Here is a 19,840-nt window from a genome sequence, read left to right as displayed (position 1 = left end):
TTTCTTTTTTGTAGGTTTTACCTTCCTTTGGCTGTATGTTACTTATTGCCTGTTTTAAGGAAGCACCATTTAAATAAGAGTAAAGTAGTGTTGCTATATTTGTTGCAACTGTACTGTACTGATGTTTGTTCTGCACTAGGCTCTTTCTTGAAAATGCACTTTGCCTGCAAAACTCTATGATGTTTCAATGTCATTTTTTTTTAAGCTCTGCCAGTTTATTTTTTCATGTTTTTATTTTTCTATGGGGCCCCTTTTACCTTGTGTTTTTCTAACTATTTATAAATGTTTGTATGTATTTTGTGTCTTAAGATTTACTTTGCAAGTGACCGAATAAAGAATGAATTGAACTCAACAATTCATGATTATTTTCAAACAGGAGTATTCTGCTATATTCATGAAAACAATCTAGGAATGTCATTCCAAATCAAATGAAAAAGGCGTTAGTCGGGCACGGCAAAAAAAGACTACAAAAGACTGCAAAAAAGACTACAAAAAACTCTCTCGCTCTCCCTCACTTCCTCTCTCTCCCTTTCTCTCCCTTTCCCTCCCTTTCCCTCCCTCTCCCCCTCTCTCCCTCCCACAGAAGATGATTTGTCAAAAATGTTATCACTTCATGACTGCAAGCTGAGAGAACTCAGTCTAAAACGTAATGTCTTCAGTGATCCAAGGCTAGCACTGGTCATCACAACATTTATACAAGGCGGGTCTAAGCCTAAGCACCTCCTGCAAGAGATGTCAGTTAGGCACTGTACATACCTTGTGATCTTGTACAGCCCTTAATGTATACAGGAGTAACACCTTTTGATATCCTCACATGATCTTCACTGCACAATTTAGTGTCAAATATTTTCAAGGCTCAGATCATGCACAGACTCCTTGCTCAGTTCTGGTTCAACAGTCGTCGTTATTTTGTGGCTCACCTCTAATGCTAGCAATACTTGGGTGTAGTTCTGCACATACAGTTACGACTGTCACAAACCTATATGGCACCATATTTAACAATAATATCTCTGAATTTACCAAAAATGTCTCCGTCTAAATTGCACCAAAATCAATCATGATTGATTTTCTACTGACAAATATTTAAAGGGCAGTGATTACATGCAAATCTAGCACAACGCTCACAACAGCTAACTTTACAGGATCCTGAGGGGTATTATAATCACAGGTCTCAATGTCACAGTAGATGGATCTCTGACAAAAGGTTAGACTGGTCCTATAAATATTCTTGCTATACCACAAAAACTGCCTCAATTCCGACCATGACCATGTCACACACTCATCATACCTTTACAATGTGGTTGACATCAGGCTCCATGAATAGCCTGAATTGTCTCCGATGATGCGTACCCACACAGATGGGTGGATATTGGGCCTGCATTCATGCAAACACAAATTCAGTTTTTATTGTACATGGACATAGTCACTGGCAGAAAACGGAATGTGCGATTCAATACACTATGCACCAAGTATACTACCTTAAGGTGACTTTCTAAATCAGAGAGATTAGACAATTTTGAATCGAAGACTCAGAAAAACAATACAATTTGGAGTCTATCACTCAGAAAAAATTGGCACCATAATTAAAAAGTGCAGAATTCGGAAAGTAATTGTAGGGAATCCATCATTTATACATGATCCCCTGGATTTTTCACCTTTTTCTGGACCCTATGTTTTTGCTGGCTTTAGAACTCTGTGCACTTGATATCCAGTAGGAAAGTGCCTTTCCCTCCATCTTTTAGCATGGTCTATTTGGTATACTTCTAATTGGTATATTTAACTTGACTTTAAATCCTTAGTATAAAGTTAAAAAAAAGTGTATCCAGGGCAGGTACAAAGTGTACCCACGAAAGTTAAATGCCACTAATTGACTTAAGCACCTACTTGCCATTCAATACATTGGCACTGCAAACATGGCTTCTGGCCTGCCCTTGTAGCCTGACTGTAGTAGTGTAAAAACTGCAATTCGACCTGTCAAAATAAAGACAGATCAAAACCTTACTTTTAAATATTAAAAGGTCACCCCTATATAGGCCTTGTGACCCACAAGGGAGTGTGTATGGGATTTAAAAGTAGGCAAGAAGAAATGTAATCGTAACATGTCCTTACAGTAACTAGCACCCAAAATCTATTTTCTCTATGGCAAGCCTAGCTGTCCTGTGTAGAAAACCAGAGCAGAGATTAAAATACTAATACTGTATCTTTGGAAATGGGCCAGCTAGAAAAATAACTAAACAACAATTTTTAATAGTTATAACAAATCCAATTCAATAGTGAAGTTGGATTTTTAATACATTTTAAGGAAAAGTTATTTTTAGAAAGTTACTTTTTCCTGCCTCATGTTGCGGGTGTCTAATTTGCACTGGCGCTTCAGGATCTCCCAGTCAGTAATCAGCCTGCAATAGATGTGAAAGTCCTGTCAAGAGCAAACAAAAGGCTAACCTAAATGAGCACGGGTTACTACTCTGAACTCTCCAGGATATATACAGGATGGGTCTCTGTGTGTTCTTTTTGACACTACGGTATCAAATCCTCCATAAGTGTCAAATACTACTTGATAGGTCCGCTGGATTTACATATAGTCCTAGGAGCACACTTTAAAAGAAAGAACAATATGCCAAGGCAATTCTTGAGGAGTTGATGTCTAGTTGTTGAAGATGCCTGTGCTTGTCCTTCTGCCTCTGGGTTTATAGTGGGTACAGTGGCTGCTTCAAAGTGAATTTTTGTGTTAGATGTGGTGGGACCTAGGATTACCATTGTGCACTCGCTACACACAGATACACCCTGTCGTCGGAGCCCAAGTTTAACGTTGCTTAAGACTTTCGCAATCTTGAAAATGCCCCAAGGAGATAGGATCGCCCTCAGGATCTTTTGCCCCCTAGGTAAGGGTGTGCCCAGGAGCGTGCATAAATGTGGCACCTCCAAGAACTCACTTAAGAACGCTTGATGGAAAATCAGAAGAGGACTAGACGTGCGTCAGTTGCCTAACAGGAGTCCTAAGGACGGAGAAAGAAGTGGATTCTGAGGGTCATTAGGCTGACCTCACGTTCAAGGTACAGGGATACAACAAGCTACAAGAGGCCTTTTCCAGGAAGAAAAGAGTTAGCCAGTGGCAACTGGATCTGAATTGGACCCTGATGTTGTTTTTTTCCAAACATCCTGCAAGTCTGAGTGCCCATTCTGATGCTTTGGGATCTTTAGAAAAGTACTACAGTGGTAGACTGGACTTAAAGGTAAAATATTTGATGAGGACAACCCCGGTTGGTGTATCTGCTGTGCACTCCATCAGGGTTAGCCTCAGACTATGCCTAGGTCCCGGTCTAAAGCAATCAATTACTATTATTGGCGCTATTTTCCCTTAAATCTGTAAAACCTCATATTTGCAGCTCCCCTTAATGGATTTTGGTCAATTTGGTGTAATATTATTAAATGTTACTCTATTTTTGGTAATTTGGTTTGACATTTTTATTGTTCATCCAAACCTGCACCTTTTAGCTCTAATCACACATATTAAGCTCTACAATAGAGCATCTTATTTTCTTTAATGCTAACATGACACACATGGGGTTTGCCTGATCACTTCATCTACACCCTACATTGGGAATTCTGCCACAGATATATCCCTCTGCAAACCATTACCCTTAAATGGATTGGATAACTGAAGCAAATGAAGATCTTGAGAAGCATAGATTTGTTAAATGAACGCAAAAGACCATAAACATGGACCAAGCCAGCTAAATATTTACTTATTTTCATTTTTCAGTGAATCCATGCAATAATTGATCATAACATTTACATACTGCAAATTCCCAAGCTACATGTAATACATTAAAACAATACAAAACTCCACATGGTACAAAATTGTAAAAAGACGTTCCCATCGTTATACACATTTGTTTATAACATGCATCCCTTCTACACATCCTTGGTAATAAATTACTGTCTAAATAATTAGTACACCTCAGTAGGCCTACAGTTAAACTACGTATCTTTCCAAAATGACAGAATATCTTTCCAAAATGACAGAGAGCGAATTCAAGAATTTATTATGGCTAGCGTCCTCTACATCAATTGTTGGTAAAGCGCAGTATTTCTAGCCAGGAGGCACCCAATAACAACTAGCAGCAAAGTTACATTTGGATCAATACTTTATCTCCTGAGCAGAAAAGAGCTATATGAATATAGCCTCTTCTAAAATGATAAAGGATATTACCTTATTGTGCAAAAATTGTAAGGGGTAAAAACAGCCACTAATTGGTATCGTAAACTGTGCAAAGAGCAAATAAAGTGTTAATTATGCTAATTATATAGAGCAACTCTAATCTTGGTGATTTAAAAAATATCAATCCATCGCTATGATTTTATCTGTACAAATAGCTACTAAAGTTTTTCCATCTAAGGCAAGGCCTAGGATAAAATATGCCTATACCAAAAATGAACCTTTACTGCCATTGGGCAGTTATAAATGTTGGTCAACCACTCACTTGTACAACTAAAACCTATGCAGACTTAAATAATCACACTACAACCTAAGTCTGTGCTATTGCAAGCTGAAGTGCAAATTAGACAATTAGCAGCCATGGTTCAAGACATGCATTGATATGGTTCCAAAATAAGAAAGAAATTCCAGCCTTAAAGTTGACTGTCGTCCAACACACGGATTCTGCCAGAACCAGTGAAAAGCTAAGGAAAGCAACTGGCAATTAAATTAACATGTCAGAAAGGACAGCATCATTCCTTAGCCATGACGTTTCAGACCCTCACTCTCAAAAACACCAAAGCAATTTTACAGTCGAACGAACCTCCCTGCCCATTTTTAGGACTGAGTTTGGATGGCCAGCTGTCAATATGCCATATTACTAACAATAAACAAAGTGTGCTTGGGCCCCCCTTTTAACCAATGACTTTCTTCACCCATACTCTTTAAGCCATTGGTTTGAGACTCTGGCAATAGCAGCTCAGCCAGTGGAGTAGTCATCTTTTGCCTCAAGCTACTTGATGTATGCCCCAGCCTCCAATTGAGTGCTGCACTGAACTGCATCAGGGTCTAATCTGCGACTATTTCCCTTCGTTTTCTTGAGCTGGTGTCCTCGTGTGGTTCTCGCTCGGATGTGCTAATGCTGCATGTGTTAGCAGAATCAACTCAGATCTACTGGCTTTAGCAATGCTTGCTTTATATTGTATTCAATATCTCGGTACGAACGGCCTAAGTACAATAACTCAAGAGTAAACAAAACAGTAAACATAGCTTTAACCGGATAGTCGTGAAACACAGCTCCTAAACAGTGAAAACACAGCAAAAACGAAAATACTTGTTCAGATTCAAGCTGCTCGCGATAAAATGAAGTAATGCGGCATTTTAGACTGGCAGGGATCCTCCTGCCACCACGATCATAACGTGCAAATTCGATCTAATTGCTCCATTTACCAACCGTTGTCCAATAAGTGTGCCACCTCAAAATCGGTTCCCCAGCCATCAAAAACATCTCCCCTAATAGAAATGTTAAGAAGTGTGTTTAATATGAATGCTGTGAAGGAGGGGTGCTAAGTGAGACACTACCAATACTTCCTGAGCCACATGGTACCTTCTCTCTATTCCAGTTATTGTTTTGTTGTTGGTGATTGCCTATATTCCCCTTCCTTCTAACTTTCGTTTCTAGTAGCTGTGTATCTTTACTCACACTGGCATGCTCAAAAGCAGAACTGCTGCAGGGTTGTACGACTCAGGTGAGGGCCTCAAGGAAAAAGCACGGAAGGATACGGTGAAAAAATGCCAATTATGGGTCTGACAGAGCCTACCTCCCGTTGCATTCGAGTATGTTAATTTACACCTATAGCTGAGTGCAGCTTCCCGCCTGTGTTTGAACCCACAAAATAGCAGCCAAGTCCGACCCTGAAGTTGTGAAGAGTGTACTTCATTGGCAGCGCTAGAGTAACAATTTTTTACTCGCGTACACAGTCCTCACGCATTTAACTTAATAGGCCTGGGTCTGAAATGCTGAGTGCAATGCCACGCAGACGCAGATACCTACGCCCTTATAAACCAAAACAAAAAGGAAGACACATACTTGCACACATATGTTGTTGGGACGAATGGCCCGAAATAAGGAAAGAGGGATGCATGGTTTCATGTCCACTTGATCTTTATACCCTTTACTGACAAAATAAAATCTGAGGTATTTATTTCCCTTGGGTTCACTTCAGAGCTGGGCTAAAGGCTTCTCTAATCCAGCTGCAGCAGATTTAGTCTCCTTGCGCGCGGTTTCTGTCAGAGTGGCGATAATGTGCCACTTACCAAACACAACTTATATGCACGGAAGGGATGGAACCCACGTGCGTAGCTAGGTATAAGCAAACTGTAAACCCTACAATACAAACAACTATGCATGGCCTCTTATTCTCGCAAGACAGCTCAGAATAGCTCAAATAGCCAGTACTCCACCAAGAGTAGATGATATTCTTCATATTGTGAACCAAGAAAACCTTTATTCCAAACCACTGGTCAACTATCAATGCCTGACGCCTACACTAAACCTAACGTAATGATATGATTACTTTTATAACTGGCGCACTTAGTGAAGTTTAAGTTTAATCACTGACAATTCAAGTAAAGTTATCCTCAGTGTGCTGAGCAGGTATTCTAGTGTCGTTCGGTTTAATATCAGTAAACAAAGAACTTGAGTATGCACTGGTAATCATTAGTAAATATTAGTGTTCAGCACATGAGATTCCTTTCCCAAGCATACTAAATGGACTGGCGAGAAGCAGGATTTTAGTTGCATCTAAAGGTTTTGGCGACCAAGCTGGAACATAGTCAAGAACCAGACCTGCCAGACGTGAACTACATTTAGTATCACCCACTACCGGATCACAGGGTAGAGGGAGAGAAGAAAGCGTTAGGGGTTAAAAGCGCAGCACCTTAGATAGCTCTGTCTATACATGCCAACATTTAGGAATATTCAAAATGGAAATGATGGGGCAGAGATAGGTAAACACGTATTTACCCTATAACAAACGATGCCACAGAGTTCAAGACCAAAATCGAAAACACTCTGGGCTCAAAATTCAGGACTTCATCCTACATAAGGCGAACTGACATTGTTCTGTTCTGTTTTCGAGCCACCACTGATCACCCTATGTATATGTCATATCTCCGTTTCACTGAGCAGCAGGGGACAGACGGCCGATAGACAAGTTACAAATGGTAAGATAACCGAACTTTAGTTTTTGAAAACAAACTCTTAGTGAGGTTGGACATCATCAAATATCCTAACTCAATATTGAGACCAACGAACAAAATACAACAAGTAACAGAAAGATCGCACAGTAATAAATGTTCTATAAACGTTGAGACAGAACATAAGCATGAGCCGATGCATTTATTCCAATAAGACGCGGCCACAAACCTAGAGATCCATCTTTTTTTGATCATATGGAATCGTTAGAACTATCATGGACTATTTTTTTCTATACTGAGCGTGGAAATCGGTAACTGTCAAATTGCCTATATTAATGTTTGCACTGATTAGGACTACCTATTGAGCTGAAAATGAGCATGTTGCGTATGTGATGGGGCCATGCTGCAATGAGGAATGGGTTCGTAGCTCTGAACAGAAGTGGCCTTGGGACTCTTATGATGGGGGCCATGGAACCCTTGAGGCACGGGAGTCCCAGGACATTAGGAGGGGTGGGGAAGGGTCCCAGCATTCTGCGAGACAGGTGACGATAGCGCAGAAGGAAAGTTTAGATACACTACCCTTCCCTTACACCATGACTCACAGAAAGTTCTCCATGCGGATTCTGATGATAGATCCCTCCACAAATCCCTGGGCGTGCGCGGGGTTCTTGCCCAGTACGATGGTTTCTCGACCATTGGATGTTCTCTTGCACCGGCTTTTGACACCACTAGTGCTGGGAACCAGGCCGGGAAGCGGCGCATCCTTAGTATGAGAAGCTAGTCTCTTTGCCGGGGTTGCCATTTCGCGTTGTCTGTGCCTGGTGCGGCACCAGGTGAAACCAATGTATCCGTTTACCGGGACAGGAACAGAACAGCGGAGCAGTCGCCCAGCACGAGCTGCGAGGGGGCGGAACCCAGCAATAGCTTTCAGTTTCAATAGTACAGCCTCTCAAAACAGGAAGTGTACGCATTCGTAACTCCCGCCTTCGAGCAAGTGTCTGACTGCGTTGCAAACCTCGATCCAGATTCTGTAGCGAGCATTGAAAATGAGCCCTACAATGGTAGACCACACCGCTTAAATGGAAAATCGTCAGCCATATTGAGTGAGGTTACGACACGAGCTCCATATAGGGATTCTACCTTTCCCAGAGAAAAGTACCAATCTGTTCACATTTTAACGTTCTGCGAAGGTCCGTACCTTAGTCTTAATTAGAAATTTACATCACATCTTCTGTATTAATTTTGAACATGCCCTTTCTATCTTTATTTACGTTAACTATCAGCCAGGGATCATGAGTACAGCTGTAGAACACATTTTAAAGTGTTCAATATTTACTGTTTAAAGTATGTACTTATAAGGAGAAAATACCAAATTTAGGTGATTTTTCAAATTTTTGTACATGCAGGAACAGTAAAATAAAGGTCGTGCAGGTATTAAACCGGCCAGGTGGCAACCCTACCTCTGTATCATCGTCATTTTTTTAACATGAATGGCGGGTGCAAGGAAGAATGCAGTGGGAGATTACAGTAGTTCAAATGTAAGTTTAATTAATAACTAGGGAGTTCACAATCAGTGCAGACTCTTCCGTCTGATGTTCAGGCTCCTCTGGCCAAGAAGAACAATTCACCCAAACAGCAGACAGAGACTTGAACTTGAATGTGGAACCTAGGACAAGAGTAAACGATTAAGTTCAGGCAAGTGCATGTGCATTGCAAATGCGCAAGACATTACATTAATACAAATATAAATAAATAACATATAAAGTTAACAACACAATCACTTAGTATTACATGACTGCAAAGATGGGCTCCAGAGACACCTAGGTAGTTTTCAACATTTATTCGCATTATCACACCGACAACCAGAAGCGTCAGGCATCTGCAAGGTGTGTCCAGCAAGTGACTCAATATTGAAAACAACCTTGCAGATACCATTTGACTCCCGAATACAGAATGCATCTCAAACACAAACATTGTAAGTGGAGGGAGGGAGTGCAGGGAGTTGCACAAGGATGCTCAATATAACAATCATCTGACCCCTTTAACCGTCTAAGAAAAAGGGATTAATGCAAATAAAAATCCTTAAACCTCACAAGCATAGAGGGATTGTGAGTAGAGAAAGAAGAAGACATCTGTACAGCACAGCAGGAAAGGGAGAAGAAGATTGTGAACGTGTCTGACCTTATTTGGTTTCTTATCTTTAATTTATAAGGGGACGCGTTAGAGGTTCAAAAGACCTTTTGAGTGCGCTTAGAGTAAATCCCACCATAGGACTCACTTTCAATACCAATCAATAACAATATCATTCATTCATTCATTCATTAGCTTTATTTCGGTAAGTAAAAATACCATAAAAGCACATCACATTTAAAAAAAAAAAAAAGCAACAAGCTACATAAAAGACAATTTTAGTTATAGAAAGTTAAAAAAAGAATAGAAAGGGTAAAAGAGGTGTTTGGACATAAACATTTCCCTACTATAAAATCACACCTTATTATAGATTTACGTAAAAGCGCATAGTGCGTATATAAAAAAAAAAAAAAAAAATCGGATACACACCTGTCAAAACATATCAGATAAAAAAGGCAATTCTATTTAAAAGTATAAAAATATCTAAACAAAGCAGAATAAAACCAGCGGAGAGGAGATACGTCTAGGCCAGTTAAAATAGTAAGTGCATGCAAAGATAGATTCATCAGTGACTGCTCCCCACATTTATTGTTGGTTTTCACTCTATTTTTTTGAGCGTGTTCAGTCTAATATGCCAGATTGAATCTAAATATTTTGCTAAACAGCAAACCACTAAAACAGATGAGTCAGATTAAAAAATTCTCAGAGCTAGCGAACAATTTTTAAAACCCATTGTCCTGCATAGAGGAATGATCCAACGGGCTCTTTGTTTGTGGTATGCGGGGCATTGAAAGAGGATGTGAGTTATAGATTCTTCTCTGGCACAGCCCATCGGACACATCTTAGAAGAGCAACTAGAATTAGACCATTTATATGTGAGGGTGCGCAAAGGAAGAGAGCCCACCCTAAATCTAGTATATAATGCACGAGCGAACGGAGAAGAGACCATGTCCATATATTGTGCAAATTCGTAATGGCATTTGAAATGTAGAAAATTGCCCATCATGGATAATGGCGAGACAGCAGACAGTTGTGAAAGTTGGACATGGAGCCAAAATGCATCCTTTAACAATATCAATCAATAGAATCAATAATCTGGGAGTCAGTAATCTCCACGCACCATGACCCCTTTGGCCATGAATAACCACACCTTTATGTAAAAGTTAGAATGTTTATTTCTCTATATTAACAATGCTAATATCACATAACTTAATCTCAGAATCAAATGATACACATACGCAAACAACACTGGTTGATCAAATCTCCTAAAGAATCTCAATTTAATCAAAGCATGTATGGTAGTGCATTCCAGAAATTAAAGTACAACTCACTAGAAAGAATAACTGCACAATGGAAATAACATACATTTAGATTCAGCAAAGAGAGGACATCAACTGTTGTTAATAATTAGCAAACATCTTCTGTGAGTCTCCTAGCTAACCTTCTGATTAGAATAGCATGTTTGGGCTTCATGCAAAACAATTTAGTAAATTTTGATAGAGCTATGGCTCTATCAAAATTAGCGGTTGGTACTTGGAGGCAAAATACAAATTACATCAATCAATATAAGTGGCTAGTACCTCTCCTCAATATGGATCAGCAATCTGCAACAATCTTCGTCAATTGGACATCTGTTTGGTCAGCATCAGCATCGGACCATGGAAGGGAATGGTTCAGAACGGGGGACTCTAAGCTACCTAAACCATTTGTAAAGTATAGTCTATACATCAGCATTCAGCATCAAAAGTCTAAGCAATAAAGTTCAAGATAGAATTAAAAGTTCTCAGGAACTGTTTAGCTCCTCAGACAGAATAAACAAGCTCCTTTAGGAGGATGTCAAAATGGGAAAAAGCCTCTCTCTTCTCAGTGCAGTCGGGCTAAGTTAAAACCATCCAGAACTCTTTCCATATTGCCATTGGTCAAAGAATCATATGTTTACATTTAGTCCAATGAAAGTAGAACTTCAAATCTAGGATATAACTAAACTGTCTTTCACATGTCGATGATTGGCTCCTCTTCTCCTGTTCCCATCATTGGGCTCATCAGGTAACAATTTCGTATCTCTCTGTCCTTCAGTTAGTACATCCATTGTTAGCTCCTCGGAACATTGCTTTCACACACACTAAACTCTACAATATATCTATAGCTCATACAGCATATTCTAGCAAGCAGTTCTCATGGGAAAGAAAATCATTTACTAGTGTTTGGTCAACACAGTGGTAAAATACCAGTCCATTTCTCTACACAGCCATTTTTATGTGAATTATCTAAGCAGTGAAACTTAACATGAGGCTGTGCAACTAGGCCCAAGACCTCGCTAACTTAATACCTACAATTACTAAAGCAAATACATAATACATAATCATCAATATAACACACTACTACATTAATCTAAACATGAGCACATCATTTTATATTAATAAGCAATTAATAAGAACACTTTGTGATTACTGATGGGCACTCAAGTAGGCACATATTCCAAGTCGTATATTATTTTCTATATTAATTCATTTTCTATGCAGATTCATAATTCGGAATACATGAATATTTATTAGTAAAAATTTAGCGTGAACAAGATTTCTGTACAGGTGGAGAACCAAGCGTCACATGTGGAAGTGTATAAACTAGGAAGCACCAAAGAAGTATCATTGGATGCAAGCAAACTTGACACAGAGGCTGAAGAAGAAGGGGTATATTTACTAAGATTTTGCACTGTGTAGGCAGCAAAAAATGACAAATTAACGGAAAATCTTTTTTTTTTTTCAATTTACTTTCCAGCTGGAAATTCACCTGAAAGTAACACAAAGCAGCGCAGAACACTGGTTTCCATTACTTAGCACCAAGAGGACGTTGAATGGGTGGTACGTGGGTGTTCCCATGCAATGTCTCATGGTTTTTGATGCAAAACCCTATCTACAAAAAAAAAGTAGGTAGGGATTTGCAACAAATAACACCATTTCAAATAGGTGCTATCAAGGAGAAATGCTTTAATTTCTCCTTTCAATTCTTACTTTGCATGTGTGCTGCACTGCACAGCAGACATATAAAGCGGGAAACAATTTAAAGTTAGTCTAGGCACAGTATTTTGTTCTAGAAGTGTATCCTTCCGTTGTAAAACTAGGAGTGGGTGGAATATTCCGTTCTGCCCATGAAATTGGTGGGATTGTGGTGACTCTGCATTACTCTAGTAATGCAGAATTTCAGCCAAATTCCGCTAATCATCGCGTGGCAGAATTTTTTCTTGTGGGCGACTCCAGAAAAGTAAGTTGGTTAGAGCAAAATAGATATGGCATCCCCTAGTGCGATTTCCAGTCTCCAGATTTTTCTAACGCCAGCGATCACAACTGTTTGCGGTCTCAGAGCCGTATGAAAGGTAACATCTCAAATGGGCCAGCAAAGTCTAGAACAACTTTCACACAAGCATCATTGGGCAAGGGAACCATATGTAGGGGTTTATCATGTTTATCAAGTTTTCCAATGCTTATCCAACAAGACACACATTGCATAAAAAAATCTATTTAGAAACCTGCAGTTCCAAAGGTGGCCACCAATAGTATTGCTTAATGCTCTTACATGTGGCATTCACCCCAAGATGCCCTTCATGTGCTAGCTCGCTCAATTGATCCCTAATGGAATCAGTAGATCACAAAGATCATGTCTCAACAAGACACACATTACTACTGATAAAACATTAGAAAATAGAGCAAATGGCCCAATGCAGCTTCCAAATTCCTTTCTTTGAACCACCTAAACTTGACAAAGTTCAAAATGTTTTGTAAAATAGCATCATCATTTGAAGCATCAGGCTATTGCTGAGACAAAATCACTCCTTTAGTTTCCAAAATATCTTCCAACTGTTTTACCACACACTCCACATCCTTATCCTCTCAAACCAATACATCAGCAACATGCATCCTAGATCAACAATCCTCTTTCAAAACTTTGCTTCCAGGTATACATTTCAAAAGAAATTGTATTATTCAAGAATTGATAACAAGATGATAAGTTTGCTGCACTTCTTCCCTGAACCACTGCCATTGAGCATGTAAACTAAAGGTTTTTGTTCTGTGTACAAATCAAAATGCGAGAACCACAAAAAAGTTAGAAACTTTTCAACAGTCAGTGCTTCTCTTTAAATTGTACTGTAATTGTTTTCTAAGATGCTTAACTGTAAGAAAGACCTCTTCGACAACATCAGTCCAGACAAACCTTTCACCTTTCTTAAGTAAGTTCCACATAGGTTGCAATATAAAGGCATAGCTCTGCATATAATGTAAATAGTATTCACTTAGACCCAAGAAAGAGCAAAGTGGATCCTTGTCGCTGGGAGCAGGAGCATTGTGAATTGCTTTTATTAGAGAAAATATTGACTTAATACCCAGGGACTAATTATTGGATTCCTGTATTTTTCAGAGCCTTGAAACTGGTCCTTGATGATTAATGTACCCTACTTTACTGAGTTGTCCTACCTGATCAGGGTATTCCATTGAAGAATTTCTTACTGAAAATGCTGTAAAGCCCTTAGAACTGTCATCAGCGCTCGCCAATTTGATGGTGTTTATCTCTCTTTTACATATATTTGGCCTGGACTATGGGGGAATGCAATGTAGCTTCCTATCCTAGATAATTGGTATTTGTTGTTGTCACCTTTTAGGTATCCGGGTGCATCACTATTCCTCTGTAAAAAAATCATCATCTCCACCCCCCCTTGCAGCTGCTATGCTATCGCTATAAGTACTGTACTCAGCAACTCAATGGACTGAGAAGCTAGGGACTGATCCTTGTGCAGGTGTTGGTGACGAGGATGGAGTACCACCCATTGTACCATTAAGACCCACAGCACCATGTGTCCTTGAACTGTCATGCAATTCCCTGCTGTTGCTTTGTTAAGTGATAGAAGAGAAAGCAGAGACCAACATAGAGAAATTTGACTTCACTCATGTAAAAACACTTTCCCCACATCTGTCATTCACATGACTGCAAAAAAGATTGCGCCTTTTGATGGAATGAGCTGGCATTTTGGAACATTCATCAGAAAGCCACCATTATTCAGAAAATATTTGTTAATTTGAGGGACTAAAGAACCTAGCATTACTCCTTGCAATTGGTATGTGAAGAAACACATCCATTGTCTATTGTCATCAATTTAGGATCCATTGAAATTATGGCAATGATCCTTTGAAGAACTTCTGTTTTGAAATGAACATTCATTACATATTCAGTCACTTTTTTGAGGACTATTACTACACAAAAAGTTCCTGACAGTTTTGGAACTAGAAATACAACATAGACAGCATTTTTGGCACTGGTATGATCACTTATTTCAATAAAGCAGGCACACTCACCTCCATTGTTTCGTTGTGGATGGACGTTAAAGCCAAGGCCTAGGTATGGGCCCAGAGTCCTGGGGAATGAATGTTCAATACCCACTCATCTGAAGTAGATGTCTGCCATTTGCCCTTGAATTGATGAATTTCACCAACAACCCAAAAGGTTCAGTCATTTTTTACAGAAAATTAGCTTTGCTAGGAACGCAGCTCAGTTGTGTAATCCTGCTTCGGTTTCACAGACACCTAAGAAATTAAAGTCTTCCCTTAAAACCTATAATCTTGATTCAAAGATAGCTGTATTCTCCAAAGCTGCCTGAAAGTAGATGCCTGTCTATAAGAGCCTAAAAGTTTATTTTGCTGTTTCTTGGAATAAATAAAAATGTGTCCCCTCCTTGGGGAGGCAGTTCAATTTGTCTTTTAACTTTTATCCAAATAGTTTGGTGCCAACAAAATGCACCCAAATGGCTGTGGATCTTTGAGCAGCATCAGTGTTCCAGTCTTTTAAAAATACGCCCCTTCGTACTGCAATAGAAGAACTGCTGAATGAGCTGAGGTGTGCACCACACCAAAGGAAATATTGGATACAAACTCTACTTCGCACTCCATCCTTCCAAATGCTCTGAACACCCATGCCCTTCTTGTACTGCTTTTTAACTTTAACAAAGCCTTCAAGTCTGAAATTAGTGACTCCAACCAGAAGCGTAACGAAACATTAGCCCCACCTGCAAAGTACATATATGCCCCTCCCCTCCAGACTCACTCATGAGCTCTCAGGCCAGAATACTGTGCTGATGGGGACCCTGTCCCCCCACTGCAGGGGGCTGCAGGGGCCTTTGTTACACCACTGATTGTGGCATGTGTCCTCCATAAATCCAAGCATGTAATGCTAAGTGGGTACTCCAGCATACACTTTCTTCAGGGATAGGTTCACTTTCATTTCTAATGGATCCTTCAGAATATTTTTCTCTGCCATAGATGGTCTTCCTATCAGAATGGCAACCACCAAATCCACATGGATCATAACAGGTAGTTTACTCCTAATTTCTTGTAACAAATATGGTTCCTTTAACCTAGATAAATTAAGCCTACCCTAGTCCTTCCATTCATCCAAATCATACACATACACACTGATGGACAGTAAGTCTTGGGCTAGTAGTCTTTTTAAATTGTCACAAAAGATAGGTTCAGGGGCTTTCAGAAGAACGAAAACACATGTATTCCTGACACAGGATAACAGCTCAGAGTATATGTACTTTGTAAAGTATTTTCCGTTTTGGTCCACTGAAGGTACTGCTTTCTCGGTGGTTGTAGAGTCCAACATATCTGACTAAACAACCTCCTGTTCTGGGGATGCTTTTGTGGCTGCACCTACGTTCTTATTATGAGGGGCAACCAACATCTAAATCACATTTCTTTTTATACTTTCCCATCGTCTTCCCCTCTACACATTCTAGAACGTTTGGGTGAAGGGGAGTTGGTGGATCCAGGTCAAAAAAGTATCCATATGTTTCCTCATGGTTATGTTTTTCCCAATCTGAATTCCAATAGTAATGAGTTAGACTGATCCACTGAAAGCACAAAGATATTGCTCCAAATGGTATACATATGTTCCTTCGAACTCACAACAAATTACAGAAAATGCTAGGCGAAATCGAAAACCCATGCATGCAAGGAATTCCGAACGACAGCATAAGCAACCAAGATGTTGCCAAGAAGTCATGTTAAGCAAATTCAGCACATTTATCAGGAACTGTTTACCACTCTCCCCAGTGCCGTGGGCTGGGGATGAATTTCAAAATTCCTATTGCCAGCTGATTCCTTTTTGGATTCCACGGACACCCTAGCAGAGCAGGGGAAGAAAGCATGGAATCAACATTGGAAATCTGAGCCATGCAGTGTCCTTCTCACTCCCTAAACCTTGTCCCAACAAAACAGGAAACAAACAGGAATCTTGAAATGCCAGCCCTATTACAGTGCCAAGCTAAAGGGGGGAGAGGCTTGCATTTAGGACTCCTGTTTGACCCTATCTTGAGAAGTGAGGCTTATCTCATAAAGTAATGACTGGGACCAGGTTGAGGCACATGGTGGTACTGCAATGGAAGAACAGAGGATTCTAAATTAAAAAAAATACTTTGCACCTCTTAAATACTCATGAGGAGATCTTGGGTATGGGTTGGAAACATAAAGCTGCATTTACAATACATCAAATATATTACCAGGAGTCAATAAGTAGAGTTTTCATTATAGTTCAGGAGCTTTATTGGTCATAAGTATAAAATCTCTTCATTAGTCAAATAAGGTTTACAGAACACTGCATAAAGTGTGCCCTGACATCTGTCCCTAGTCTAGTATTCTAAATCAGTAAATCATTTTAGTCAGAAAATATCAAAATGAACAATATTTAAAGAAGCAGTCTAGTCAGTGAAGCTACCAGTACTCAAAATAATACTGTAACAGACCCTGAAAGAGAGTAGTCTTGGCAAAGAGTAAAGTCTGTCAGTGTCTTGCAGAGAGAATACATCTGAATCTGAGAGCAAGCAATCTATCTTTCTGTGTCTGCGTGCCCTTCTAATAGAGTCACTCCTGTGTTTCTGTGAGACACTTTTTATATTATTAACACAAATAATACTTTTTAGCAAACCTGTTTCAGCCAAGATATTAGACAGCCAATCAGGAGCTAGTAATTCTATGGGAGTGGAGCAGTTTCTGTCAAGATGGTAGATTCTAACAAAGAGTAGTCTAAACACGTAATACATTTTATTCCATTTAACATTAGTCTGGTAACATTGGGATATTTCCCCATGTGCTTTGCTCTCTGGAAAAGAAAACACTTGCATACATTTTATGCTAATTCCCATTCCTTCATTTCCACTCTCACACAACTTCCCACTAGTAGACTCTTCCTAAAGAAGTAAGTCTCAGATTAGTTTAGCAGGTTTTGAGATTCCAGTACATTGCAAGCAGTTATAAAGATTAAAATAATATAGCTTTTTGTAAGCATTTGAAGTTTGTGTCATGCAAAGGTTATGATAGTGTTCTGCTTTCCCACTTATCTCCTATCGGAGCTTACAGAACCTCTCTGGAATGCACTTCTGAGTTTAAAGAAGACCTCTATTGTTGTTAATTCTCCCCCACCCACAAGTTCCCGAGAGATTAAATTAGTAGATTGGAAGCACACGTTTAAAAGTAGTCGCAGCAATGAAAGCAAAATATATCACAGTACTTCTCAGTTGCAATGTACACAGCAAATATATAACATAACTGCAAAGCAAAGCATAAAAGTCAAATTCATCACCGTATGGGCAAGGCGGTAGGGCCTAAACTAAGCTTCATCTTTCTGGGGTCTGCAAGTTGATGACTCCGGTCAACTGCGAGAAAGAGATTCTCTACCCAAACGGGAGACTGGCAACTGACGTCTAGCTCCAGCCTGAAGTCAAGCAGATTCAAATCTAACTCTCTGTAACCCAGAGTCATCCTTAAAAGCAAACTCAGTGTGAGAGCCGAATAACCTTGGACAGGGGCCAGTTCTCCTGAGCAAATTCGATCTCAGACTGGATTGCGAGGTAAACACAAAATCTACGTGCTCTTATCAGCTAAGGTCTGGTGTGAAGAAAACAGCTTGGTCCATCTTGTGGAAAAACACAGCTTGGAGAAACACAGCTCCTCTGTAATGTCTCAACTGCAATGTCTAACTCCACGTTAAAGCCAATAGGCAGCTAACCTAAATATCAAATGTAATGTCTAATGTCATGTCATAGCCAATAGGCAGCTAAGCTGAATACAGAATGTAATGGCTAATGCCATGTCAAAGCCAATAGGCAGCTAAACTGAGTATCAAAAGTAATGTCTAATGTCATGTCAAAGCCAATAGGCAGCTAAACTGAATACAGAATGTAATGGCTAATGCCATGTCAAAACCAATAGGCAGCTGAACTGAATACAAAATATAATGGCTAATGCCATGTCAAAGCCAATAGGCGGCTAAACTGAACAAAACATATAGGGGGTCATTACAAACCTGGCGGACGGTGTTAAAGCTGCGGTAATACCGCAAACAGTCCGGCTGACAAAAAAACGGAATTATGACCCTGGCGGAAACCGCCAACAAAGACAGCCACTTTAACACACCGACCGCCACGGCGGTGCAAACAAGCAGCGCGGCGGTCACCGCCAACAGACAGGCAGAAGACAATGTACCGCCACAGTATTACAACCCGCCACTCCGCCACCTTTTCCGGGGCAGATTCACCGTGGATAAAAACACGGCGGAAACAGCTTTTGCTATGGGAAAACGCTCACCTGAACACATCCCACGAGGAACGACGACTCCATGGAGCCAGAACTCCAAATACTCCCTGCCCTTGGGTTTCTGCTCCTCTACGAGCAACAGCTACGTAGACGCCAAAGACAACGGTGAGTACTGCACCTACGACACAGGGAGGCAAAAGTTAGGGGGACACCCACCAAACACCCCCACCCTCGCATATTACAACATACACAACAATGCATTCACAAAAATCACAGTAACAACCCACAATCCCCCCGGAAGAATGAAAAGACAATGCGGAATTCGGTCAAACCTTGTAATGTGGCAATATACATGTCATACAAAAATATTCAGATATATCTTTGAAAATCAGTCATAAATATATACAATACGAGAAGTGGTGCAGATATGTAAATCTCAATGTCCGTGCACCAACAGTCCAAAAATGCATGGGCGAGGCCCACAAAGGATACCTGACCAAAATCGGAGAGAACACTGCCGGGGCATCAGATTGAAATACTACAGGCACCTCAGGGGGAAGGGAAGGGGCGGCACCTCAGCCGGATGACTGCAAAGCCAGATCCACAACGGGGCTCCATGCCCATTGATGTATCCTGGGGAGTGCAAAGCTACAGTCTCACAAGTCTCTACAGTGGGTGGCTTGCCCACTGTGCCATCCTGGGGAGTGCAAAGCCACAGTCTCACAAGTCTCTACAGTGGGTGGCTTGCCCACTGTGCCATCCTGGGGAGTGCAAAGCCACAGTCTCACAAGTCTCTACAGTGGGTGGCTTGCCCACTGTGCCATCCTGGGGAGTGCAAAGCCACAGTTTCACAAGTCTCTACAGTGGGTGGCTTGCCCACTGTGCCATCCTGGGGAGTGCAAAGCCACAGTCTCACAAGTCTCTACAGTGGGTGGCTTGCCCACTGTTCAATCCT

At 40.4% G+C, this 19,840-nt stretch overlaps 1 protein-coding gene across 1 annotated transcript in view; it reads right to left on the bottom strand.

The window, feature by feature from the left end:
• The window catches only part of SMC5 (structural maintenance of chromosomes 5), a 647,363-nt gene extending 639,221 nt beyond the window's left edge, over positions 1–8,142 (bottom strand). Inside the window, exon 1 of the mRNA XM_069228845.1 lies at positions 7,780–8,142. Within this exon, the coding sequence (XP_069084946.1) occupies positions 7,780–7,979 (200 nt within the window). The 5' untranslated portion in view covers positions 7,980–8,142. The remainder of the gene's footprint in view (positions 1–7,779) is intronic.
• Positions 8,143–19,840: the final 11,698 nt, after the last annotated feature.

The sequence above is a fragment of the Pleurodeles waltl genome, chromosome 1_1, assembly GCF_031143425.1.
Source record: "Pleurodeles waltl isolate 20211129_DDA chromosome 1_1, aPleWal1.hap1.20221129, whole genome shotgun sequence".
In the NCBI taxonomy this organism is placed as follows: Eukaryota; Metazoa; Chordata; class Amphibia; order Caudata; family Salamandridae; genus Pleurodeles; species Pleurodeles waltl.
Note: the sequence above shows the minus strand (reverse complement) of the source record. Positions and strands in the feature narration are given on the sequence as shown.